This window comes from Sturnira hondurensis, unplaced genomic scaffold, assembly GCF_014824575.4.
Source record: "Sturnira hondurensis isolate 20B ecotype Veracruz unplaced genomic scaffold, ASM1482457v3 Scaffold0007406, whole genome shotgun sequence".
NCBI lineage: Eukaryota > Metazoa > Chordata > Mammalia > Chiroptera > Phyllostomidae > Sturnira > Sturnira hondurensis.
In genome coordinates, this window is record NW_028080037.1 from 12,536,895 (window position 1) to 12,564,759 (window position 27,865).

At 53.4% G+C, this 27,865-nt stretch overlaps 1 protein-coding gene across 1 annotated transcript in view; it reads right to left on the reverse strand.

The window, feature by feature from the left end:
- Positions 1 to 27,865, reverse strand: part of WSCD2 (WSC domain sialate O sulfotransferase 2) — a 94,698-nt gene that overhangs the window by 41,267 nt on the left and 25,566 nt on the right. Inside the window, exon 2 of the mRNA XM_037052359.1 lies at positions 966 to 1,893. Coding sequence (XP_036908254.1) covers positions 966 to 1,347 — 382 coding nt within the window. The 5' untranslated portion in view covers positions 1,348 to 1,893. The remainder of the gene's footprint in view (positions 1 to 965; positions 1,894 to 27,865) is intronic.

Genomic DNA, 27,865 nt, shown 5'->3' on the forward strand with positions numbered 1-27,865 from the left:
GGGAGCCCTGAGGCTCAGGAGGTTTTCCTTCTGTCCTGATTGGTGGTGGGTCTTCCCAAGCCATCTGGCCCAGACTCTGGAAATGTCCATTCATGTTAATCTCATGAACTGCAGGAGACAGGCTGGGGTCCCCCGCCCATGTGCTGGTCACACAGGCAGATGTCAGTGGACTCGGGACAGCCCTCGGGCCCAACTTTCAGGCCAGACCGAGCTGGTCTCAACTCCAGCGCTGCCACTTTGCGGTCGCGTGGCCTTGAGCAACTGTCTTCACTTTTTCAGGCCTCAGTTTCCACATCTGTTAGCTGGGCCTAGGATGACATGCCTTGCTCAAGTCCATGGAGTGTAGTGAAAGTCAAATAAGCTAACACAAAGACAAGCCCTTTTTGACTCTGAAAGGTTAAGAAAATGCAAGGACATGTGCCCACGACAATGCTGTCCCCCAAGTGCCATCCCCAAGGGAGGCAGCAGGGGGTGTTCAGAGGCAGGGAGGTGGAGCAGAAGCTCTGCCATGTGCCAGCTGTCAACCTTGGGCTCTTGGTGCCTCAGTGTCCCCATCTTCACAATGGGAATAGCAGCACCTTCAACAAAGGGTGGTGGACACAATTCAACAGAAAGTGCCTGGAACGGCACCTGGCACATTGTAAGTGCCGCATAGATGCCAGCTTTTATTTTCCTGCGTGTTTAACTCGGGCTGGAAACGGCTGCAGGGCAGAGTCAGACTCTGCACTCCGACAGATGTGAGGTTCAAATCCATGCTTACCAGTTTGCAGGCTGCATGACCTTGGGCAAGCTGCTTAAATCTGAGTGCCAGTTTTCTCCTTTGAAATGGGGGTGATAATGAAACCTACTGTGTGTCTACAGCTGTAACTATTTGCTGGTTGGTTCCTCTAAAGCACTGAAAACCGTTGGCTGGAATAATTATTATCACCCCTGCTCCCTTCGAGGAAGCCACGCCTCTCACTTACCTCGCTCCTCCTCCTTCTCCCGGACAACCCGCCCCTTGAGGGCTCGGCTCCACGCTCCTCCTCCGTAGTCGCCCAGCTTGGCTCTCTCACTTCCATCTTTGCCCTTGAACCAGGGTCCGTATCTGCGGGCGATGCTCGAGGCTTCGCCCGTGTCCCGGAAGCCTCTGCCCAGATGCAAGTCGCCCAGGAAGGGCAGCTCGGCGCCCTCAGCTGGGGCTCCCGCGGCCGGGTTGGCCTGGTTTTGGGACACGGCGGGCTGGCCCACAAAGCCAGAGTGGAGGAAGACGAGGCTCCCTGCCGTCAGGTAGAGCACCAGAAAGGTAAAGAAGCGCACAGGTTTCCGGCGGAAGTACCGCTGGAACTTGAACCAGAGCTTGGCCATAGCCGGATCATTCCGGACTGGCGTGCTGGGACTTAGCTGGAGGGGGCACACAGGGAGGGGACAGGGGGGCCTCCGTTCCCTAGCTCCCCTTAGAGATGGACCCCCTGTCTGCAGGAGTCTTCCGTCTGTGAAGGTGATGGCCAGGACCAGAGCTGGAGGGCAAGTCTAGCACTTGGCCTAGGCAGAGAGAAGCGAGGGCAGAGCTCCCCAGCTGTCCGGAGGTCAAGGTGAGCTTCGTTAGGTCACAAAAGGAGTTCTGAGGCCTGGGACACCCAGGAGTAGGTCCCATTTTCCTACATCTTGTTCCTCGCCTCGGAAAGTTCCCAAAGAACTCTGAAAAGATACACTGGAGGACTCTGCAGGCCCTGCCGCTGCAGCACCCTTCTTGCCTTCCCTCGGCCCCTGGGGCCCGTCCGGCTGGATTACTTCCCGGAGGCCCGTTCTGGCTTCTCTCCCGGCGGGGGACTGAGATCGGCGTGTCCACCTCCTGGAAGCAGAAGCCGGCGGGCTTCCATCCGGTCATGCATTAGGGCTCAGGGCTGCCACCTGCAAAACAGCAGAGACACAAGTGTGAGAAGCTTCCTCACAGAGGTCATGGCTGGAAGGTTCTGGAACATTTTCAAGGGGCGACGCAGAGTGCAGAGAAGGGAGTAAACCAATGGCCTGAAAAAACACCCAGCAGTGCTGGACAGAAGCCCAGTGCAGAATACCTGCCTTTCCCTTCAAATGGCGTGGGGAGTTTGGAGGCTTGAATCCTGCTGGGCGCTCGTCTGGGGACAAGCTTTACCTTCGGCAAGCACAAGTTCCTGTGCCCCACACTTCCTACATCTTTGTCGAGCACACACTGGTTCGTGGGTTCCCTAGCACCCGAAAAGTACTTCCTGGGTCCTTGCCGAACTGTCCGCTGGACCAGATGGACACTGGAACCAGATCAAGTTCATTCATTTTTTTTTCCTAACAAAGCTTTAGTGAGCAGCTACTGTATGTAGCAGGCACTGTCCTGAGGGCTGGAGAGAAAGCTGTGAGTGAGAGAGACAGGGTCCCTTCCCTCACGGGGCTCACATATTAGGAGGAGATCAGATCCAGCCCTGCTCCTTTATCCAGGGAAGAAAAGGAAGCCAGGATCGCTGAGCAATGTATTCGTGCACTACAAGTATGCCTTGTGTTGTGACAAGCCCTCTGCTTGAATCATCTCATTTATTCTCCCCCAGTTTCCTCTGGGAGGTAACTGTTGCCCCATTTTACCTATGAAGAAACTGAGGCCACAGATGGTGAGTGGTGGCATTGGGATTTGAACCCAGGATGGTCCCCAGGCAAAACCATCGCTCTTCACCGCTGCCTTTTTGAGTCCGTCTTTTCCCCACATGGTCTGGACTTCACTGGGGAATTCAGAGATGTCCCTGCAGCAGTCCCTCCCAGTGACCAGCGGTGGCTCAACCTTCGACAGGGTCCCTCAGAGTGTGGCCTGAGAAGCATCGGATTCAGAGTCACCTGGTTAAAGATTCCTGACTTCTCCGACCAGAATCTCTGGTTGAGGGGAAACCTAGAGGTGTAAGGAGGTGCCCTTGGGTGATGGTAATGAGCACCGAGGTTTGAGAATCACTGTAAAGCAGTGATTCTCTGTAAAGCAGAGTAAAGGTTCAGGATCATCACCAGGAGAAAAATAGAACGGAAATGCGAAAACAGAAGACTCCCACTGGCTGATATTCTTTCACGTTACCGCCAGCAGGGGGCCTCGTGACAACCTTGGTCAATACAGGGATTCCACTGTTAGCCAATGGGCCACCGGACTGATTCTCAGCCCCTCCTAATCCAGACAGTAGCAAGGGCGTGTAACTGTGGTTCAAGGTGGAGTCCGCCGGTGCTCCATCTGCCTTCCCATTCACTCAGGAAGTAAGTACTGAGCACCTACAATGTACCAGCTATTGTTCCGGGCAGTCAGAATAGATCAGTGTGAACAGAACAGCCCCCCAAGCTGTGCTCCTGTGGGGTCTAACTCTCTGTTCTATCCATTGATCCATCCACCTAGGCGTCATTCTTTAATCCATCCATCAGTCCACCTACCCATCCATCCAGTAAGTCACAGGCTGTCCACCCATCCATCCATCTGAACTGTAACAGTCCATCCACCCCTCTGACTCCACCTACCCATTCATCGGCCCATCCTTCCATTCATTTAGCAACATGTGTTTCTTGCCTACTGTGTGTTTGCCTGGGATGCAGAAATAAATAATTCAGGGTCCCTGCTTTCAGAGCATTCGGAGCGTACTCTGGGAGACAGCAATTTAAATAATCACTATACTAAATCGTTGTACGAGATAGTGATAAACCCTGTAGTGGATGTATGTATAAGAGATAGAACAGCAATTAATATTAATAACTCATGTTTGTTGCGTATTTACTATGTGCTAGACATCGCTCTAAACACACAGTTCTCTGGTTGCATCCTCATAACAATTCTATGAGGGAGATCTGTCTCAGTTCTAGAGAGGAGAGGTCAAGTAACTTGTCCAGGGTCACACAGTTGGTTGAGCGGCTGCTGGGCTGTGAACCCAGGGTCACTGGACTTCGCAGATTGTATTCCTAACCTTGCATCTCGCCTGGTCTCGTATCCCCTTGAGAATCTGATGAAAATTAAAGACACATGCTCAGAAAAGAGCCCTAGTCCATAAGCTCCCAGACTTGGGTTTACGATGTCAGGAGGTTTGTGGACCCCGGGGGTGAGAAGTCCCGGAATGCGGGAGCCCAGGACGGCAAGGGTCTGAAAAGTAAGGGCCTTTACGCTGGCAGGTGTCTCAAGAGGGGTCAGTTTTGGGCAGAAGGAAGAGCAGAAGGTCGCCCCAGGGAGGAAGCACATCACACGTGGAAGGCAGGTCACCGTGGTGGAAGGACCAAGGAGCTCAGGGTGTGGTGGGGACACAGTTGGGTGGTGGGCAGGGCCGGACTGTGGGGAGCCTCAGACGCCAAGCTCTGGGGTCCGAACTGTGCTCTAATAGTGCACGTGGGGGTCCAGGGAAGTTTCCTGGTCCCACCGTCACGGTGGGAAGACCAGTTTCTAATTAGCTGGAAGGCCTCCAGTAGGAGGTGGTGCTCCATGGCAGCCCGTGTGCAAGAACACGCCAGCTCGCTTTGCCACTGGGCCGGGACGAGAAGAGGCCAGCAGCCCTCCCGGGGATGGGCAGGGGGTCACCCACCCTCCAGCGGTACTCAGGCAAGAGTGTGGACTCTGGAGGCAGGCCGCGGCCTGGGTTCAAATCCTGCCCCTCCCACCCGCCAGCTGTGTGACTGGGACAAGACACCTCCTTGCACCAACTGAGGTGCCTCAGCTATAAAGTAAACATAAGCATCTTGATACCCCAGAAGTATATTGCTGGGAGGATTGAATGAAAAGTTGCAGAAAGAGGCCTGGCTGGCATGGCTCAGTTGGTTGAAATGTCACCCTATAGACCCGAAGATGGTGGGTTCAGTCCCCAGTCGGGTCGGGGTACATACAAGAGGCAACTGATCAGTGTTTCTGTTTCACACTGAGGTTTCTCTCCCCCCCCCCCCTTCCCATCTCTCTCTAAAAAACAAACAAACAAAAACCCAATAAACATGTCCTTAGGTGAGGATAAAAAAATTGCAGGAAGAGTGCCCGGCACATAGTAGGTGCTCAAGAAAGCCCCCTCCCCCATGAGCACACTATGAAATCAGTGAGCAGTCTACAGAGCGCATGGCTGCCGCGGAGGCGGCAACAATTTCGGCTGCTGTATTCTCTGTCTTTTTGTCTCTCTGAGGATATTTTTGGGTCTAGTCCCCTTTTGTTGTTCCCTTCTCATTCTTTCCTATTTCAACACATCTTTTCTCTAAGTGGGTGCCAAATGGGTTTTAAGAGGATAACGAGCTCATTAGGAACTGGCAGGGAACACAAAGAGACTGAGGCTTTGGTGATGTGGGGAGGGAAGGGGGCCCTCCTAGGGAAGGGCTGTGAGGAGGGGGCCCCTGCAGGGAAGGGGGCGCTGGATGAGCCTCCCACACCGTCCTGCTAGTGCTGGGGGGGCACATCTGGAGGGAGAGCACCCTGGAATCTGAGCCCCACAGGGGTGGGACTGCATCCGCTCCCTCACTGCATTAGCCTCGGCCTGTGGCGTGCTGTGGGTCCCCAGCAAACACTGGTGGAGCAGATGAAGGCAAAGAGTCAGGGGACTGGCCTCCCCACCGGGCCTTGACCTTACAACCATGGCTCCGTGCCATGTGCCAGGACACCGGGGACAGCCTGGGAGAACTGTCCATCTGGAACTCCGTGGAGGCAAGAGCCTTCCTCAGCTCTGGTTGGTGCGGGGGTTTGGGGGCCCTTGCTGAGCCATCGTCTTACCTCCTCAAAGGAACCCCAAAGTCTTCTCTGTCTCTCATGTCCATCCTTCATTCTCTCCCCACACAAGTCTGTCCTTTCTCTCTCCAGACAGAAATTCTTCCCCAAAGAGCTGGGGAAAATAAAGCTCTCTGCCACTTGTTGAACCTACTCTACGCCAGACACTGTTTCAGGGTTTTACAAACACATTTCTACAAACTCCTGCCTCCTGGCCACTTGGGAGGCAGGTATGAGTTTCTCCCCAAGCCACAGACTAAGGTGGGGTCTCCCGTTAGCCTTCCACAAGCCCCTGGCCTCCCGGTCTCCGTTTGCTCGATACATGTAGGAAGCCGTAACCGCACCCGCGTCCTCTCCTGTCACTTGTGGCCACAAGGCCCTGGCCTGGGCCACAGCCTCTCGGAGCTGCGGTTTTCTCTCCATAAAGTGGGGGTTGACCACAGAATATGCCTCCTGGGGCTTTGGGGTGGAGTCAGTGGGAGGGTCCATAAACCTGGATGGAGTTGCTGCTTGCTAAGAGCTGGCTGTCATCTGAGCCTCAGTTTCCCTATCTGGTGACTGTGGCAGATGACGCCCAGCTTGCTTCTCTCTGGGGGCTAGCAGGAGATTCTACAAGGCCAAGAGGCCCAGGGGCCCCCTTCTCGGGGGCAGTGGCGTTTGGTTACTGCAGTCCGGGTTTCCAGGCGGAGCCTCGGAGTGTCTGAACGCAGCCTATTTTTAGCGCTGCAATGAACCTCTGCCGTGGTGCTGCCGAGAAAATGAGTGGCGGGCAGAGCGGCCCTGCGGGAAGGGAAAACAGAAGGCGCAGCAGGCCCCGCCCTCCCTCCCCTGAAAGGAGCCACAGTGCTTCTGCCTCCACATTCCAGGGCAGGCAGATCTGGCTGGAAGCCCGCGAGGCTGGGCAGGAGGCCAGCCCTCCCTCCACAGTCCCCTGAACTCTACCTGAGGGCAGAGGCTCCGGACCAGCTGACCCCTGGCCATCCATGCTGGGCCAAGAAGTAGCTACTGAGGAAGCAGGTTTGATAGCTTTGCAGTTCTAGCTGGGAGAGCCAGAGAGGGGTCTCCGAGGCAACGGGGGCCCTGGCCAGAGGAGCAAGTGCAGTCGTGGTCCAATGATAAAAACATCAGAAGTCACCGGGATTGCCAAGCGTTTAGTATGTGCCAGGCACTGTGCTGAGCATCTTATTTCCACTGAGCCATTTAATCCTCACTGGAACCCTTTGAGGTAGCTGGTAATCGCTCTGTCCCTCAGTTTCCCCACCCATAGAATGGGGAAATAATAGCATTTACAGGGTTGGTGTGAGGACTAAGTGAGTTATTATATGGAAATGCCACTTCAGTGTTACTTTTTTGGATAGTAATTTGTGGAGAACATATGTGGTTTTGCCTGCCCAGTGCTCCTTTATTCTGGTGGAAGGATGTTCCTTCTCGGTTTGGGTGGAATGGGATCCGTCCCTCACTAGTCGCTGTAAGCCTGTCTCCAGCACACGCACAGGATAACGCAGGGTGTGTACATACCCAGGAGTGGAATGGCCAGGTCCTCCTGTGTGTGCGTCTTAGGACCGTCCTCCCAAATGCTGGCTTGTTTTCCAGGGTGGCTGCGGCGATGACTCCCTTTAGGAGCCTGTTGTCGCAAAGCCACGTCAATACTTAATGTGGCCAGGCCTTTCCATTTCTGTGAGCCCTGTAGATCCGTAGTGAGTGCTGTGCGTGCCCCGCCCTCCCCCCACCCCCACCCCACACACACCAGGGTTAACTTCCCGATGCCATATGAAGGCGGCCTCAGTCCATGGCCAAGGCCAGCTGGTGTGTACATTCCCCAGCCCGCTCACGCCTCCCCCAGACTAACTCAGAGGCTGCATTTACCCTGGGGCTCCCTGAGCTTCCCCGGAGGGACTCAGCCTCCGTCACCCTCCGTGGGAGCTGACTTGACAGCCTTATTGGTTTCCTCCTTCCTTGTCTCCCTTCCCGACTCGGGGAAGGAAAGGGGCCAGTGTGCTCTCCCCCTTTCTAAATAAGTGGCGAATAGATGATGCTGATGACTTGGGCAGATACTAGGATTTGTTCAGCCTTGTTCGCATCATTAGATGTGTGAAGTTTTTCTGGTCTCCTTGGTGTGTAAGGAACCCTGTATGTAGATCATCGTCCTGATTCCTGGGGAGGGAGACGGGATCTCTCAACACCGATAAGATGTAGGCCCATCTGTACCCACTTTACAGACGAGGAATCTAAGGCTCCTAGAGATTACGTAATTTGTGTACGTGCACAGCCAGCAAGAAGTGGAGCACTAATTCGAGTGTAGAGATGTCTTGGCCTTGAGGTCACGGAGCAACAGCCAGGACACCCAGCACCCTCTCTCCCCCGCTGTCTCTCAGTTAAATCCCAGCCTCAACTCAGGGGTCCTTCTGAAGCTTGTACACAGGGGGCGCCATCCCCCAGACCCTTCTCTAGGTAGGTGAACCACCTCGCCTCACCTCTAATCAAAGTCCCTTCTCATCCTTCTCGATCCTGGACCAGCCCCTTGGCAAGTGAAAGAAGGGATAATATCGTCTGAGAAATACCATTATCAATAGCTACCCAGTGGCTTTCACCCACAGTCTTTAGGAGTCCAGAATTTTGTGAATTCCCCAACTAACCCTGGGGAAGAATTTCGCTCCTCCACATGGTGTGTGGGCTCTGCCATATTGTTCTCTCGGTTTGTGGTCAGTCTTTGCAAAGCTGCCGCGGGTACTTGTGTACATAGAGACTTATCTCCTGGGTCCAAATGGCGGGATCATGGTGTCCCAGACGCTGCATATTTGCGTGTGCACACGGGCTCCTAACCATGTGATGTGTGTCCTCATGCACCCTCCCACGCCGCCTGGGGAGGGTCCCCAGGACCCCCGTGCTTGCTTCTCTCTGTTGCTGGGTCGGGGACTTACCCGCCACCACCCAGCCCTCACAGCTCCCATCCATATCCATTTTCATTCACCCTTCCGAAACTCGGGGAAACAAATGGGAAGGCAAAGGGCCATTAGCTAAATGGCCGTTAACACCCAGCCATCTGCCATGATGTAATTAAATAAAAAAATCAGAGGGAGCATATGGTGCCCATTATAAATAAATATTAAAATTTTGTTTCCCTGGGTAATGGCCCCAGTGTTTCTTGCCCAAACTTTATGGCCATTGTCCCTTATTGCAGGGAAGCAGGCCGGGCCACAGTGAGTGGAAATGACCACCAGGAGGAAACAGGTGAAGTGGCCAGATCCCGTGGTCGACATTCTTAGTGCGGACCTGCCTCGGCCACGTGGCGGCTGCGTGATCGTCGGCAAGTGCTCTCTCTGAGATTCAGTTTCCTCACCTGAAAAGTAGGACCAACCCACCCTGCCTCGTTAGGAAGGTGTGCAGGTGAAATGAGCAAGTGTGTTTAAAATATGTAACACCATAATACTGTATGTGCTAGTATTTACTGAGCACCTACTAGGTGTCAGGCACTGTTCTAGATATTCACTTATTTAATCTTGACAACAATCCTGTATGATGTCTTATTTGTTAGCCCCCCCTTCACAGATGAGAAAACCAAGATTCAGAGATGTTAAGTCACTTGGGCAAGGTCGCACAGCCAGGAATCGTAAAGCAGAGTCCAAACCAGGCGGCGTGGCTCCCAAGCCTTCACTCTGCTAAGCCTGGCATCACAGTTTCTCAAAAGACTGCTATTCTCTGTCCCAACTTTGGCCAACAAACAAACCGTCTCCTTCCTTCTCATGACAACACCGCTTGCCCAGAATTCATCTCAATAAAAGATGAAGATTCAGTAACTTGTGATGATTAGAGGCTACCCAAGGCACACGTGGGAGAAGCATTTGGGGGAGGTCTGTGCGGTGAGTGACCCCCACCCCCTGCACACAGGGGCAGGTCCCAGTGGCCGCGTTTGTGCCCCATGACCCTGCCCACTGGCATTGCTGGACGGCCGCAGGTGAACTTGGATGTAAAACTAGTCACCCAGTGCTTGCCTTCCAGAATATGGAATTGGGATTCGAGACAGCCCAGTCCCTGCTGGTCATCCGGACTGAGGACCTATAGTCTTAGAGGCCATCATCACAAGCCCAAAGAAAGAGCAAACGTTAGTCTGCAGGAGGAGGAAAAGAAAGCAATTGAGCAGAAGAACGACCAAGACGGAGACTCTGAAAAAACCTTGGGCTCCTGACTCGGGGAGGGCCNTATGATGTCTTATTTGTTAGCCCCCCCTTCACAGATGAGAAAACCAAGATTCAGAGATGTTAAGTCACTTGGGCAAGGTCGCACAGCCAGGAATCGTAAAGCAGAGTCCAAACCAGGCGGCGTGGCTCCCAAGCCTTCACTCTGCTAAGCCTGGCATCACAGTTTCTCAAAAGACTGCTATTCTCTGTCCCAACTTTGGCCAACAAACAAACCGTCTCCTTCCTTCTCATGACAACACCGCTTGCCCAGAATTCATCTCAATAAAAGATGAAGATTCAGTAACTTGTGATGATTAGAGGCTACCCAAGGCACACGTGGGAGAAGCATTTGGGGGAGGTCTGTGCGGTGAGTGACCCCCACCCCCTGCACACAGGGGCAGGTCCCAGTGGCCGCATTTGTGCCCCATGACCCTGCCCACTGGCATTGCTGGATGGCCGCAGGTGAACTTGGATGTAAAACTAGTCACTCAGTGCTTGCCTTCCAGAATATGGAATTGGGATTCGAGACAGCCCAGTCCCTGCTGGTCATCCGGACTGAGGACCTATAGTCTTAGGGGCCATCATCACAAGCCCCAAGAAAGAGCAAACGTTAGTCTGCAAGAGGAGAAAAAGAAAGCAATTGAGCAGAAGAACGACCAAGACGGAGACTCTGAAAAAACCTTGGGCTCTTGACTCGGGGAGAGCCCAGGACCAGCCTTCCGGGGCAACAGGCAGCACTGGATGAGAAAAACACAGGTGCTTTTCCTGCCAAAGCACGGAGACCCTTTGGTAGGAGGATGGGCAAATAAACTGTGGGATAGCCAGACAATGAAATATTGTTCATTATGAAAAAGAAATGAGCTCTCAAGCCATGCAAAGACACGGAGGAACCTTCAATGCATACTATTAAGTGAAAGAAGCCAGTCTGAAAAGGCTGCTTACTGGATGATTCCAACTCTGTGTCATTCTAGAAAAGGCAAAACTATGCAGACAGTGAAAACATCCGTGGTTGCCAGGGGGTGAGGGGCGGGGAAAATGGGGGGGGCGGCACAGGGGAATTTTAGGGCAGTGAAACTAGCCCGTGTGAAACTAGATGGTGCGTGTGTGCCGTTGTTCACTTGTCCAAACGCACTGGGTGCCCGGCACCAAGAGTGAATACGAATGGAAACTATGCACTTGATTTGATAACAATATGTCAGCAGAGGTTCATCAGCTGTAACAAACGGATCTGCCCAGTTTTTCTGTGAACCTAAAACTGCCCTAAAAGTAAAGTCTATCTAAACAATGAAGAAAGGGACCATCATATACTTGAAAAGGCAGGAACCCACTGGAGGAGGAGTGTCTCTGAACCATCCAAACTCTGGGCTGGGGGGGGTCGGGGGAGGGACTGATTTGCAGGAAGGGATGGGGTGTGCCCAGGGGTTGATGGGGGGCCCCGAGGCGCAGGTCAGCCAACCCGCTGGCCTCCCCCTTAGGCAGCTGGCAGCCCGGCCCTGAGGTCCATCACTTTCCCCCAAGAGGGACTTCTAAGGAAAGGCCCTCGATCCCCATCACGAAGCCATCTGAAGTCCTCCCTGTCCTCCAGGAGCAGCTGTGTCGTGGTTGCGGCCACTGAGCGCACATTTGCATGGTTTCCTCCTTCGTTGCTAATTGTCTGGGGGAGATAATGGATGGGTCTGCAGGTTCTGGGCAGAATGTTTACCCACAGGGGCAGACCTCCAGGGAGTGGCGGAGAACAGGGCTGGGGGAACCAGTGAACTGCTGCTGAGTCACATGCGTTAGGCAGTAGTATTTAGTGAGCCTCTTGCCTTAGATGGGTGTGTACCAGATGACCACGTAAAATGCATTTCCCACTGGACGTCCGTTACAGTCGTCTGAAAGCCCTAGGGAGGGAGAAGAACACAGTAGGTGGGAGCTACTTCAGGTCACAGAAGGCCCCGCTGAGAAGGCATTTCAGAAACCCTAAATGGTGGCTTGGAAGAACGGGGCCTGGAAGAACGAGAGCTGCGGAGTGGGGGACCCCATCCTGCAGGGGCCTACGGATTCTGCACAGGGCTCTTTCCTACCGTGTACAACGAGGAGGTGGGGGAGAAGGGGGCCCCTCAGGGCCCTTCCTGTCCCAGTGGGCCATGGCCACACTGGGCTCTCAGAGGCTGAACTGAGATTGTGGAGAAATGTTTGTTGATTGAGGAAGCTGAGAACAGGCCACGGTCCGGGCCCTTGGCGGGGCTCACTCGTGGCTCCAGAGTTAATTTCTGGGCAGGACCCAGGGGAGAAATCTGGCAGGAAGGACAGGCTCGGGGCTCGACCTGATGCTGCACAGGATGCCGGGCACTGACATGAGGCGAGACCACTCATCTCTGCCAGGGGCCGGCGGGCCGTGACCTTGGCTGAGCCCGCCTGTAGCCTGGGTTTGCAGGCCTGGAGCTAAGAGTGGCTTTTATATTTTCTCAGAGTGATGAAGAAGGAGGATAAGGAGTAGCCCAGCAGCAGCCTGCATGTGGCCCGAAAAGCCTGAGATATTTACTACCTGGCCCTTTACGTAAGAGTTCACCACCTTGATCTTTATCAGCAGTGGAGGCTCAGGGGGCAGGTCACAGGGGGGGCTGTCCCGTCCACCCTCAAAGACCACCCTCTGGTCTCTCCACAACTTCCTTGCATGTAACGAAAGAACTAGAAGGAAGCCTGGAGATCTACTGCCTAGCAAAACAGCCTCCTCTACAGAAGGGGAAACTGAGGCACAGAGACCCTCCAGTGTAACACCCACCATCCATGTGGAATGCCTTGCATGGACCAGGATTCCAGTAAGGGGGTCAATAGGTTTCAGCTGTTGCTGTGGTTTTCACCGTTATTACACCATAGAACGGTAAGAGTCCGCATGGCCCTCGGAAACCAGCTAGGACAAGTGTGATATCTTACAGACGGGGAGCCTGGGGCTCCGAGAGGCCGAACGAGTGGCCCCAGGTCACGTGGCCAGACCAGGGCTGAGCTCGGTCCAGGACCAGCCTGCTGCCCTGCAGGTTTCTTCCTGGGGCACACGCCTCTCTCGGGCAGGCTCCACTCCGGCAGATTGGACTCTAGGGTAGGCACAGTGACAGCTCCCATTAGCAACTCCTCCCAGAGAGGAATTTTCCACCAGGAGTTTCCCCAGCAAGAGCCGCTGTCCCCATTTCCACCTCACCCGGGCCCCGCCTTCCCGTCCGTGCCCGTGTGTGTGTTTGCACTTCATTTATTTATTGTGTGTACATGTGGTCTCTGCACAAGTTCAAGTTCTCTTCCCTCATGGGGCACCCAGTGTCCTCGAACAGGCTGCCAGCCCCTGGCCCCTTCACCATCCCCAGGCTAGCTTCTTCATGCACAGATGGGGAAACTGAGGCCCAAAGGGATAGCGGAGAGACTCTCCCTGGCCATGTGGTGATTCTCTCCAGACCTGGGCCTCCTGGACTCCAACCTTAAACCCTGGCGCCCTTTCTGGGAAGGAAGGAAAACACATACACTACTATCTGGTGCACACCTACTGTGTGCCAGGCCTTCCACTTACACCATGTCAGTGACTCTCCCCAGTGGCTCTGCTCAGCAGGCTGGTTTCACTCGCGCTTTACACATGAGGCAGGAAGGGGCGGGCGGGCGGGGTGGGGGGTGTCAACTTGCTGGAGGGCAGGGGTGGTGTGTGGCACAGCAGGACTTGAACCTGGCCAGTCTGCCTCCAGAACCTTGATTATATCCTGTGGCATTGCCTCCTGCTGCCCTCTGCAGGGTGAGTGCAGAGCTCCGAGGTCCCCCACACCCCAGGAGCACCTCACAGGGAGATGTTCAGCAAGCCAGGGTCCCTCTTGAGGCCCCTCAGCTGGCACTGAGGGTAGTAAACCCCTTCTAGAAGGCACAGGAGTCCCCAATGCCCCGTAGTATCTCCACCATGTCCTTCAGTGGCCTAAGGAGTTCCGCCGGCATCCCTTGGCTCACCACCTGGACACCGTGGAGAAGGTGGCCGGGGACCACACACCTACACGCATTCGGTGTGGCCCATAAAATGAGAGCTGCAGCTTTCTGCTGTGACCGAACATGGGTTCTTATAGCCTGCAGCAGCACATGTCTTCGATGGGCCAGACCAGGGGTTCTCAACCTCAGCACCCCTGACACTTTGAACTGGGTCATTTCCTGTTGGCAGTGGGACCGATGAGTGGGGGGTGGGAGTGACATCCTGCACATCCCCAGGTGTCTAAGCAGCATCTCTGGCTTCTGCCCCGTAGAGGCCACTGTCACCTCCCCAGTCGTGACAATGACAGACATCTCTAGACTCTGTTCCAGACCCTTTTTTTGTGAATCTGCAGATGAGTGGATCTCAGCACTGCCCTGGGACCCGTCTGACTCCAGGTTTGCGTTTTCGTCTCTGATTCCACAGTGCAGTTCTAGATTTCATCCCAGTGCGCCCTGACAAGGTTCCACGGTGACGTCCCTAGTGAGGGTCCCCGACTCCCGGCACTCTGTGCCGGGCACGAGGGCCGGCTTCAGTGCCGGCGAGTTCTCCGACTCCGAAACTCCGTTCTAAGCTCCTGAACGCCATCTCCTCCTGGGTCAAGGTTGAAATTCTCCCTGGGAGACGGCCATGCCTCACTGCCTTCCAGGGACCAGGATCAAAGACGTGCTCATGAATTATATATTTCAAGTCACCTCTAAATTGCTCAGCAATTACAGAACACCAAGGGTCAGTGGCCGGGAGCAGGAGCCTCCCTCAGCAAGAAAAACAGTGGGGTGGAAACAGGCCAAGGTACATGAGACGTTTCCTCTTACGGGGGAGGCTCAGGAGTGACTTTTTTTTTTCATTTTGCTTATCTGTATTTTCTTCGTCCGCAGTGTCTGTGTTTAAAGAGAGGTGTAGAGAGCATGAGTTTTGACGTCAGATAGACTCGAGTTGGAATCTTGGCTCCGCTGCTTGCTAACAGAGAACGTAAGGAAGCTGCTCACCCTCTAGAAGCTGCCGGTTCCTCACCTGTAAAATGGGATGAGAATGACGGCACCCACCACGCGGGTTGGTAAGAGGTGGGCACAAGTAACGTGTGTAAAAGGCTGAGGGCAGGGCTGGCACACTTCTGGGCCTCAACACAGGCACCATGGTTAATAACTTCCTGTGTGAGTCAACCTGCGTAGCCACGGCCTGGCGGAAGGCACGTGGCTTCTGGAATGTGTTGACGTCGAGTCCAGGTTCAACTGTCCCTTCACGTCCCCTCTCTGGGCCTCCATTTCCCTGATGTGTGAAATGGGCACAAGGCTGCCATTTCTCAAGGTGCCCCACAGGCGTCTGGCACCCACGGGCGCGCCTTACTATTGTTACCCCACGCTAGAGGGCTGGCAGGCGGGACTGGGCAGAAGTTAGAACAGAGGCGGACCCTTACCCCTCCACTTATTTGCGATTCTTCGCAGAGGAGGCTTCGCCAGCCCCAACATTAATAGGTTGCTGCTGTCACGGTGTCTTTAAATTTAGATGAACACCCCCCACTCATAAACACACATCCACCTACACGTCCCCAGGAATAAATCCGGCAGGGTGGGCGGGAGGGAGAGGGAGACAGGAGCTGACTTGGGGCTGCAGGCTGCCGCAGCCAGATGCCTGGGGACAGGAAAGCTGCTCTCGGTCTGCACAGGACACTCCATGCCCAGGCACTGGACCCTGAGTCAGAGCCCTTGCATACTCAGCTGGTGTGACGGGCAGCCTTGCCGGCAAGGCTAGTACCCCAGAGGGGTGGACTGAAGGACCACCAGGGTTCACAGGTTCGAATCCAATGCCCCTGAGGACAGGTGTCATGTCCTGGGTGAAATCCGCAGAGTCTCTGAGTGGGAGCTTCCTCATCTGGTAAATAGGTTGTGGGACCCTTGTCATGGCCTCCCTTGATTTAATGCTCTGTTGACCAGCTTAATAATAATAACTTGGGCACGAGGGGCATTTTCATTTTGTACTGGGTTCTGCAAATTATGTCATGGATCCTGGGGGGTTGGGAGGGCTGAAGAGGGCTCCTGATTGTGGAAGGCCCAGTGCCCAGCAGGGCACCTATGGAGACACTAGCCAGGTCTCTCACTCTCTTCCTCATCCCACCCCGATTTTCATGACTACGCCCGAGGCAGGTGGATGACCCTCAAGGCATCTCCAGGTTCTCTCAAAAAACACAAACACAAAAAGTACTTCAAAATTTCTTCTAGCTCCCACTAACTGGCCCCCACCATTCAAATGACAGTCCGTTTGTTCATTCATTCATTCAACAAACATTCACGAAGTGCCGGTCGCCCACCAAGCCTGGCCTGAACCCGGGGAGTTATCCACGGGGAGAGTTTATTTGGCACAGACTTCACCAGTGCGTCCACAGGAGCCCAGTATTCTCCCCTCAACCCCAGCCCGGAGTGGCAGCCTGATTTTTTATCTCTTTATTCAGCAAACATTTATTGAGTACCTACTGTATGGCAGGTGCTGCGGCTACACAGGAGATGTGGCCTATGGCTGTGGGAAAATGGCACCCTTATTTTGGGACTTTTAAAATCCTGGGGTCTGTGTTGGTTTTAAGCATGAACGGTGACAGTTCCATTTGCCGAGCTTCCAGACCTAGAAATGCATCTTTTTCCGTGTTGGCAATGACCTTCATAAGGTGGGTCCTGTTCTCCCCACTATCCAGATGAGAAACTGAAGCTCAGGCAAGTCAAGGACTCACTCTCAAGGTGAAGATTCCAACCCAGGGCCGTGTGGCTCTGACGGGCTCTTTGGTGACAGCTCTCCCTCTTGGTACAGAAGTTTATCTCCCCAAAGGGAGCGTGTGCTCCTGGGCGGGGGTGGGGATGTTCCGCTTTGAGTGTTTGCCTCGTCTCCGTAGCCCACTGCAGCTTGGACATGGCATCTTCTAGCAAGTCCCGTTGGAGCGTCTGGAGCACACCGTTCCTGAAGGAATCCAAGTGCAAGTGCCAGCCCCATCAGACAAAGGTGGGGCCTTTTCTGTGCTCCTCCCACAGCAAATGGTCCCTGAAGTCTCCTGAATCAGAGACAGGAAACATTCGAGGCCAGACAAAGCGGTTGGCCGTGAGCCACTTGAGTTTGAAGCGTTAGGTCCCAGCTGAGATCTGAGGTGGCCTTTTGATCTGGATCACGTCAGGCAACTCAGCACCTCCCTGTGATCTTCCGGAGGGTGCGCGGTGGGAGTTCGAAGACTGGAGCCTGCGTGGAATCCTCTGGAAGTGGCTGGGTGCCCACCCCTCCCAGCCCCCTGCCCCAGAGTCCTGAGTCAGCAGGTCCCGGGTGGGCCTGATTTTGCACATTTCTAACCAGCTCCCAGGTGATCTGCTGCTCCTGGGGTGGGGACCCGGACTTTGGAAACGCCCACGGGGACGTGATTGCTGGAGAAGTCAGGACAGTCTCCCCTGGAAGGGAGTGGACCTTGATTTAAATCCCAAGGGACACTGGGTGCATCCAGGACCCCTTCTGAGCCTCAGTTTCCACCTGTTAAGTGGACAGCCACCCCCTCATAGGTTGTGGTAGGAATTATATGAGTGACCCATATAACACCAATAATGAACTAATAATACCCAGAGAGGACTGGTATGTGCTCTTATGGGTTGAACTGTGTCTCCCCCAAATTGATGTGCAAGTCCTAACCCCCAGGGCCACAGAATATGATCTTATTTGGAGATATCCAACAGAGGCGGTCCAGTTAAAACGAGGTCGTGAGGGTGGGCCCTCATCCAGCATGACTGGTGACCCGATAGGGGAGCTTTGTATACAGACAGGCACAGAGGGAAGACACCGTGGAGACGCAAGGAGAAGATGGCCATTGGCAAGCCAAGGAGAGAGGCCAGAACGGACCCTTCCCGCACGGCCCCCAGAAGGAACCAGCCCTCCTGACACCTTAGTTGTGGATTTCCTGCCTCCAGAACTTCGAGGCAATAACTTTCTGTGGTCGAAGCCATTTTTTATGGCATGCAGGGCAAAATCAGGGAAAACAGACCAGTGTTCACCAGGGGCTAGGACGAGGTGGGGGAGCGATTCCCTGTAAAGGGGGATTCTGGGAACGGTTGTGTGTCTCCGTTCTGGTGGGGGTTACGTGGCTGAACACATTTGCTAAGGCTAGCAGAACTGTAAACGACAGTGGGCGAATTTTACTCTGGGTAAGTTATGCTAAAAAATGGGTTTTAAACCCACTGTGTTTTTTCTTGCTGCAGGGGCTGAGCCCCGAAGGCAGGGATGCTTCCAGGAGAATCAGCACCTGCTCCCTTCTGGTGCCCCGGACCCCTAGGGTGCTCACCTGGAGGGAAGGGGCCACTCGTCCCAGGCAGGGACAGCTCCCATGAGCACCTGGGTTCCCACATGACCTGCCTCTCCTTGCCTGCTCTGTTCGAGGAGCAGGAACATGGGGTTATTTTTGCTCTGAGAAGTGCCAGCCACGGGGTACTTGCTCCACAGGCGGCTGCCACCCCCTGCTGTGTTTACATAAAAACACGTTTGCACCGTGTTTTGTTTTTACATTTGCCTCAGCTGCCTGGATTCCATTAAACCTGAGGAGGCCTGACTCTCTGGCGGGGAGCAGCTGGCTGGAGGGGGCAGGCTAAGCAAGGTGGCGCGGGCACGTGGCTCCTCCCAGTGCTTTGGAACCCTGGGGTCTCTGAAAGTCATCACCGCTCCTTTCTCAGCCTCGGCACTACTGACATTTTGGGCTGGGGGATTCGTTGTGGAGGGGGGGTGGTCCAGGGCATTGCAGGTGGTTTAGAAGCACCCCCGGCTTCTGCCGACCAACTATAACAATCACCAGTGTCTCTAGACATTGTCAAATGTCTCCAGGGGGCAAAAGTGCCCCCACGTAAGAACCACTGGCACGGACACACACACGCACTCACACAAGCTCAGCTTGGTGTCTCTCTGCGGTCCAGGACCCTCCGAAGGAGAAGCTGACTTTATCGTCCTCACCTCTCTGCCTGGCACACACACAGAGCAGAAGTCAAAGACGTTTTCTGCAATGAGCAGACCACAAAGCTGCTGGCCCCTTTGAAACCGCAAAGCCCAATTCAGCGTCCCTTGTCCCCTTCCCCACAGCCACGCAGAACATCGGCAGCAAAGGAACACCGAAGGTCGCCGGCTGCCATGGTTTGGGGAACACTGTCTAGTGATCAGGCTCTGGCCACTGTGTGCGGATTCGTATTGTGTGTCAGGCTGTCCCCTTATCCCCTCACCCAGGGCCCAGAGCAAGGTCCACGATTATCCCCCTATTACAGGTGAGGAAACTGAGGCACCCTGCCCGTGGGTGGCGGAGGTGGGATTTGAGTCTGGACACCTCTGACACTTTAGCTCAGTTTCTTAATGATCACACTGGGCTTCACATAGCCGCCTTTTTCAAGGGCAAGGTGGGAATGATTAGAGACAAAGATTCCCTCCCCAGCCAAACTCGACTCAGGCACCTCTGAACCCTTCTTTCTGTAGGAGTCCCTGCCTTGGCCAGTTTGGTGAGAATCCCCATAGTCCCCTCGGTACCTAACTGGGTTTCTCACCCTCTACCACCCTTCCCGCGATATCGGATCACCTGGCCTGCCTTCAGCGGGGATCCCGGTAGGTCGGGTTAGCCAACACCCTACCCTGTCCTTGATGTTTCTCTTACTAATCTTCTATTCACATAACCTCCCACCCTGCTCCATGGCTACAAATGCCCCTGCCGGCTTCAGAAAAGAGCTGGTTCTATCCTGAGGCTTCCTTTCCCCTATTGCAATGGTCCTGAATAAAATCTGTTCATTTAAATTACTTTAACTACTGTCCATCTATGATTTGTCTTTAATGATAGATCCAGACACCTGTATCCACACACGTGGGGAGGGACTCTGGTCCAAAAGCAGGGAAGCTGTCAAGTTCAATATGGTAAGGAGTGTGGACTTTGGGGCAAGACAGGCCAGCATCGAAATACCGCTTGGCTACTTACCAGCTCTGTGAACTTGGGCAAGAGCCTGAGCCTTTAGTTTGTCATTTATTAGATGGGGACACTGGCCGTAATACAGCAGAAGGTTCTTATAGAGATGAAATGAGATAATGCTGTGAAGTGCTTACTACAGCCGGGGAATAGCTCAGTAGACGCTGGTTGCATTCGTGTGGGCAATGTGCTCTGGGCAGAATGGCCCCGCTAAGGTGGGAACAAGAGGTAGAGGTGTGGTCACATGAAATTACCCAGCAAGCCTGGGCTGCTGGAATCCCTGAGGGTCCATACTACACACACAACTGGAGAGCCCAGAGCTGGCTCTCCCTCAATGGCCTCTTGCTCTCTGATTGGACCCAATAAAGGCCCACTGTGCATGCTGACCAATGACAGACCTTCGGGTTGGGTCTCTTACCCACTCAGGCCCTTCTGCTGTAGTGTCAGAAGGCCGCTGGCCCTTTAGAAACAGCAAAGCCCAATTCAGCATCCCTTGAACCCTTCTCAACAGCCATGCGGAACACAGGTGACTTTGACCCAGCCTCAGCTGAGACTGTCCTTGTGAGGACCGCTGAGAGGCACCCGCTGTCCCTGCCACGCCTGACTGAGGGACAAGACAGAGGGGGGCCTTGGCCATCAAGCCATAGAAGGTTCCACTTCTCCATGTTAATTCAAGAGCATCCACGTCTCCTGCTGAGCAGCTGAAGAGCTCTCTGGAGTCTCTTTTCAACTGAAAAGGGCAATTTGCAAGAACTCACAATGCCAGAACAGACAGGATGGCATGGTCGAACCACAGCTGGCCTTTCTCACAGCACAGAGCCCACGGGGCCACTTGGAGGCTTGGCAGCGGCTAGGGGCTGGTAGGAGGGTCTGGGGCACCTCTCCACAGATCCCTGGGACCAGCCAGGCTTGTACAGTGAACAGACAGCAAGCATGTCCTGTCTGGCATATTGGCTTTCTAGAGCTGCCAGATTTTGAAATGACAGAAATACATCCTCTCATAGTCTGGAGGCCAGAAACCCAAAATTAAGGTGTGTGCAGGGCTGGTTCCTTCTGCAGTCTCGGAGGGAGGGTCTGTCCCAGGCCTCGCTCCTAGCTCCTGGTGGCGGCAGCCACTGCTCATAGTGAATTTGTCAGCTTGTAAATGCATCACTCCCATCTCAGCCTCTGTCTCCACATGGCGTTCTCTCTTCGTCTCTGTGTATCTGTTTTCTCTTCTTGTAGGAGACCAATCATTGAATTAAGGTCCACTGGAATCCAGGACATCTTCCTCTTCACTGATCACATTTATTTCCAAAGAAGGTTCGATTCTGAGGTTCAAGGTGGACACAGGTTTGTGTTTTTTTTTGGAGCGGGGACATTCCCCGGCCCAGTATACCTGGTAGTGAAGCCAGCCTCTGCTATTTGTAGCCAGGCGATGGTGCAAGTGACTTAGCCTGTCTGACCCTGTTTCCTCATTTTAAAATAAGGGTCATGGTGATGGTTGGCTGTGATGATACAGGAGAGCAAGTGGCCCTGGGAACAGACCCTGGAGCCAGATGACCCACGACCTCCTTGCCATGTGACCTTGATCAGGCTGCCTAACTGCTCTGGCCATCTGTTCTCTTGTCCATAAGAAGAGGCGGTTGAAGGAGATCATGGACCCTCTCCCCCTCCCACAGTCCCAGGTCCTGAAAGGTCCCCGAAGGTGCCCTAGGGACCCATGAGACCTCTCAGGGTTTCCAAAATCCGACAAGTTGGACATAAACCTTCAACAATAGCACAACTCTGTGCTTTGTGGCCGGAATGGTATTGGCTCAGTGCTGGAGAGCATCTGTTCTCAAGGCAGGCAGAATATCTCATTAATAACCATCAGTGTCTCTGAGAGTTTTCTTTGTAATTTAGTCAGGGGGAGGGGGAAAGAATTCTTATTTAAAACCATGCAGTTTGTTTTGCAATTTGTTTGAGAGACCAACGTCTTTCTGAACACAGAAGGAATGAACAATAAGACAGTTCTTAGGGCGGGGTGGGGCTTGGAACCTTGAGGTGAGCTGATCTCAGCTAAAACAAATACTGATCACAGCTCTCAGTCATAGAATGCAAACCTCCTGCCCAGCCGGGTTTTTACCACTGTCTGCGCCCTCTTTCATTTACCCACAAAACAACCGTCGGGGTAGTTAGTACCTTTATTTCACAATTGAGGAAGCCGAGGCCCAGAGAAGGGGAGTGACTTGCCCAAGCTCACACAGCGGGTTAGTAGGTAAGTGGGGATTTGAATTCAGGGCTCTCTGACACTAAAGCCTGAAACTCTCAAGCAAGCTGTTAACTGGCCTCAGCTGACTAAGTTCTACAGCTGAGAATTAGAATGTGCGTTATAGGTAGAACTTAAAATGTACTAATGGCCACATTAAAACAAGTAAAAACAGGTGAAATTGGCTTTAATAATATATATATAATTTAACCTGGGAAACTTAAAATACTGTTTCAACATGAACCAGAAAACGTTATTAATGAGATAGTCTGTTGTCTTTTTTTACACCTAGACTTAAATCTAGCATGTATTTGAAACTTGGAGCGCATCTCAGTTTGAATCAGCCACACGTGGAGTGCTCGTGGCCACATGGGGCAAGGGGAGGTGGTGGCTCAGAAGACCCAGATGTAAGTCTGTGGATCTGCAGAGTTGGAAAGAATATCTGCTTCTTCTGACCCTAAACCAAGAGGCACCATTCCCGCTATTCCATGGCCTCCTTCCGTGGGAGGTGAAGGACCTGGACCGCTTATATCTTGGGCGTCTAGACTAGATCAGGTCTGAGGCGACTCGTTCCTTGCGCCCAAGAGTTCCAGCCCCTTCCTGCCTTAGCCCTGCCCCCCGACTCTGTGGCAGCCCCAGGCCACCCTGACCAAGGGTCTTGCTGTGGGTCACCAAGCCCAGCTTGCTCTGGGACCTATCGGTTCTTGTGCAGACCTCTGAGCCCTGCCTTGGCCTGGGGACCCCAGGGACCGGAAATAGCCCTGCAGAGAAAGTTCAAGTGGTTTCTGCAAAACACCAGGACAGGGTCTGTGCCTGGCTTTGAACCCCAGCTCGGCCTTTCCTAGTTGGGACAACCTGCCCACCGTTCTGTAACATCAGGGTCGAAATAATACTTCTTGCTTCACAGGGCTGACGAGACGATCAAATGAGGAACTATAAAAATCGTTTTTATCTCTTCACCACTTATCCAACCATTAAGTGTGTTACAGAAAGATGCTATTCTTACCCCTATTTTATGGGTAGGTAAACTGAGGCTCCGAAAGGTGAAATAGTTGGATCCAGTATCATACAACTAGCAAATGATGGATTTAACTGTGATAGACCCTTTCACACAGGGTGGTTGTAAGGATAGAAAAAAATGGTAAATTAAGTAAAAGCACTTAGAAGACGGGTGGGCACATAGAGTGTGCTCAGTAGATTTTTGCTCCCCTCCTCGTCACCATCATCCTCACGGTCTTCATCACCAACATTCACATTCACATCGTCATTTCCGTCATTGTCACCACTGACGTCAGCATTGTTGTTATCACGACCACGGAGCTCAACATTAACATGCTCATCATTGTTGTCACCGTCACTGTTTTTGTCATCATCACCACTGATGCTGTCATTGTCACCACCAGCCTCACCGTCGTCATCATCATCACCTGCTGCCCCACTGTGCATTCTGTGAACGCCGCGCACAGTGCCGGGTGCAGAGTTCCCAAGCTCACTGTGGGCAGGTTTCTCAACGGGGCCAAGGAATGAATCGTGCGCAGTTCAACTAATGACACAAGCCTGTGAAGGCGAGGCTGAAAGGCGGTTCTTGTTTGGAACACACACACACACACACACACACACGCACATACACAGACACACACACGACATTTTCCTTGGCCCCAGAACACTGCCAGCACACAGCTCTGAGGACGCCTTGAGGGAGAGGAAAAGAAGTCACGAGCCGCAGGTCCTGCGAAGCTGACTTTCTCCCTCCCGGCACAAGAAGGCCCAGGCCGCGCTGTGTCCACCCTCGGCTTCTTGGCTACCCAGGGGGGGAAGGTGCCAAGTGAAATAACCTTCCTCAGGTCTGACCGGGCTGCTCCAACAGAGGGGGCCTTGTTCGGGGGCATTTTGTTTGTTTATTGTTGGCACGAATGCCAACCGAGTTTATAGAGAGTCACCGCGGGTCAAGCCCTGGGCAGAACCAAAGACGTGCCCTGGCTACCCTTCCTCTCACCCGGGGCGGTGCCCTCTCTGCCCTTCTTCATCCCTTCATCCCCGACCCTGCAAACCTTACCAGCCCAACGAACTCTCCCCAACCAGTGCCAGAGGGTGCTTGTGGACTTGGATGCAAATATTTGCTCGTTCACGGGGTTTTCCTGAACCTCGAGGCTCTGGGGTGGGGCTGTGGGGCAGGGGAGGGGGACAGGAGAAACTGGAAAGTGTCATGCCAAAGAAGGGAAGCAATTTGAGCCCCATTCGGTCTAGGAAGCCTCCCGTCCCCGTTCACAATGGCTTTGCAAACTTGACATTTCTGGCGAGGGCCGTGGACAACCTAATTGTGCGATTCTGGGCTCTCAACAGAGCCAGGGGGATTCCCTAGAACATGCCGAACTGAGATCATTCGTCAACACGTTTAATTTCACCTCTGCTACATGTCAGGCACAGTTCTAGATAATGAGGTAGAAAAGAGAATGGTAGGAAACCCCAGGTCCATGTATTTTTCACAGCCCTCATGTCACTCGCTTGGTATCCCACCTAGATCTCAGAGTCATCAGCCTCGTGTTACATGCTTACAAAAATTATCCAGTGTGATTGCATGAATTACCCGATGCAACAGCCCAGGGAGATGGGTACTGCTTACATTATCCCCCATTTGACAGATCAGAAAACTGAGGCACATGAGGTTGGTAAATTTGCCTGAAGTCATTCACTGAGAAACTGGGAGAATTAAACTGGGGGACTTAAAACTATAGAGGAACATTGGAGGAACATCCAACCCAGTCCTGGGGTGAGAAGTCAGGATGTGACCTCAGAGATGGGCAGGGGGTGCCTAATGGAGGAGGTAAGGACACTGGGGGAGGGTAAGCCCCCCTTGAGGGCTCCCCATCCACAGTGGCACTGTGTGATCAGGACCCAGGCCTTCTGCCTCCAAGCCCATGTTTCTGCTCCCTTTTCTTTATACCCTTGACCTGTGAGCCCTGCTCTCTAGCCAGCTACGCCAAACCAGGACTCAGCAGGAGCCCAAAATAGCTACGGCTTCCAGGCAAAATTAGTGCCGAGTCCATCTTGCCCCATTCATCACTCTGTCTCCAACCTTGTTATTTTCAGGCAACAGGGCGGTGGGAAGAAGGGAAGGGGGTGGGGGAGGTGCTCCTTCACTCTTGCAGCATCCCTGGGTTTCTGAAGGAAAGCCTGTCATTTCCTTGAGAAAGGTTGCCAGCACATTGGTGGATTGCAGCCCCAGCATCCCGTCACCCCCATCCCGGTCTCCGGCACGAAGTACCCTGTGGAATCTTCATCCGCTCCAGCCAATGCGGCTTGAGTAGCGTTAACACAACAGTCAGCTCCAAAAGAGGGTCCTCACTGACCTCAGCCAATCAGCACAGCCCATCTCTCTCTCCCACATGGTGACTAGTCCAGGAACAGACAGATAATCTTATTGGAATCAACAGACTGGCCAACAGAGAGAGGAGCTGGTTTCTTAAGGATTAAGGCATCTTGAAGAAGTGGGTCCGAGTTCCTGGGAGGATCTGGCTTCTATCAGGGCAGCCAAAGACTGAGGAAAGGTAGCCGGGCGGTGCAACTAGGATCTGATGGTCTCTGTTGGAACCTGGATCAAGCCACACCTGTGAATTTGATGTCTGTGAGCCAGAATGAGTGATTCTCTTTCTAGAAAGTCCACTTGAATTAGGTTTGTGCCACGTTCAACGTAAAAACAGTTTTCCATGCATCAGAGCTGTTTGGAGGACTCTCGCCCAGGTTTGTGAACACCTGAGGTCTGGGCTGTGGGGGTAGGGGGCAGAAGCCTGGAGGGGAATTGAATTTGGGTGTGGGATGCTCTCTGAGACAGAGACCTGGCACAATCGTAAGTTGAAGAGGCGGAATCAGTTCCAAATAGAATTAAAATGCAGCCCATGGCTCCTTCAGGAAAAGAATAGCTATAATAATGGTCCCTGTCTATTAACTATCTGGCTAGTGTTTTGTGTTTTATCTCATCCACTCCTTCTTACCACCCGAGGAGGCAGGGGTGAGTATTCCCATTTATAGGTGAGTACACTGAGGCAGAGAGAAGCGGCACAGCCAAGGACACAGTGGCCAGACAGTGGAACTGGGCTTGGAGCCCCCATGGGCCTGACTGGGAAACCACCACCCCTAACACATCACCGCCCACCCAACAGTGGGTGCGCTGGGGAGACCCTGCTGACAATCCAGTGGTTAGAATTTAATGTCCGCGCCTGCAAGCCAATGACAAAGTATGTGAATTGCACCAGGACCATTTTCTCCACTTAACCTTGGCAGGATCCCAGGGGCATAAACATTCCCCGGTAACGGCCGAGAACGCTGCTGAAGCTAACAGATGACTTTGCTCTGGAGAAGGAGCCCTCACAGAACCGCAGTGCGGAAGTGGGTGTTCACTTCCGTCACGGTCGTTACCAACACCCAGACCAGGGTCAATTAATGGGCACCTCGCAGGCCCTCAAGGCAGGTGCTCTCTGAGGACCCCACTGTATGAGCGAGGAAGTCGAGGCCCGGAGCCCGGAGAAGAGACGTCGCAGATCCAGTACTACAGAGCGAATACAGGACTCAAAGATCTCATGCCCAGACTTGGGGACTTTACACTAATCCCAGTGTTTCCCAGAGTGGAGGACCACCCTTGGCTCCAGAGAAGATTCGGCATTAAATAGCATTCAAATACCCAGTGACAAATGATTATTCCTTTTTGATTGTCTTCAGTCCTCTGATGACATCAATCAAAAGTCTCACTTGGGTGTGAATAGCTCTTTAACACTTTCTCCCAGTCGGCCTTTGTGATGGAGAGAGGCTTCAGCTCCTGGCCCCAGGCCCGTCATGGTGATTGGCTATCATTGATCGGCCTGGTTCTGTTTTTTGTAGTGCTTGTAGTGATTAACCTCTCTTTAGGAAAAGTCATATTGATTTCATATTTGCAGGTAAATTAGCTTCTTAAATAAACGATCTTCAGCAAAAAAAAAAAAGTCGATTCAAAGAAAAATAAGCAACTTCACAAAAACCATGAAGGTGCTGGGCTGATGAGTTACGTTGGGGAGATGTCTCCCCCGTGCTCTGAACTGAACCCCAAACTTCTGCCTCACCCACTCAGCAAATGGGAGGGTCCAGTGTGAAGAGAACGGGGCCCAGGTGGAAAGAAGAGTGGGCCCCCTTTCCTTTCCACCCTTGCTCTTGTCCCGCACCCGAAACCACCAGCTCAGACGATGCTCTCCTGGGCCAGGAGGCGGGGGATGTCTTATGACTGGTGTCCTTATAAAAAGGGGAAATTTGGACACCACATGCACTTGGGGGGAGCGCCATGCGAGGATGAAGGTGGAGATCAAGGTGATGCTTCCACGAGCCGAGGAACCTGCCAGCAGCCCAGCAGAAGCCAGAGGAAGGAGAAGGAGGCCCACCCAACGCCAGCATGACCCCCTCTCACTTCATGAATTATATCTGCAGTGGCCCTGGTTCCAAATAAGGTCCCATCCTGCGGTACTTGGATGGAGGGGAGGTTAGGACTTCAACATATGAACACAATTCAACCCCTAATAGTCCCTAAAGTGCATTATGTGTGACATTGTCTTATAACAGCTCTGCGAGGTTGATTAGAACCAGTGTTTCATTTTACAGGTGAAGAGAGTGAAGACTCACCCGGTGTCCCAGGTGTGTGGTGAGGGGCACAGCTGCAAACAGTTCCCTGTATCGCGTGCCCTACCACCTCCCTGTGCCAGCATCCGGGCTTCCGAGTAACACCCTGGGGAGCAGGCTCGGTTATCGTCAGCTCTTCACAGACAAGGAAATCGAGGCCCAGAGAGGTAAGGCAACGAAGCCAAGGGTCGCACAG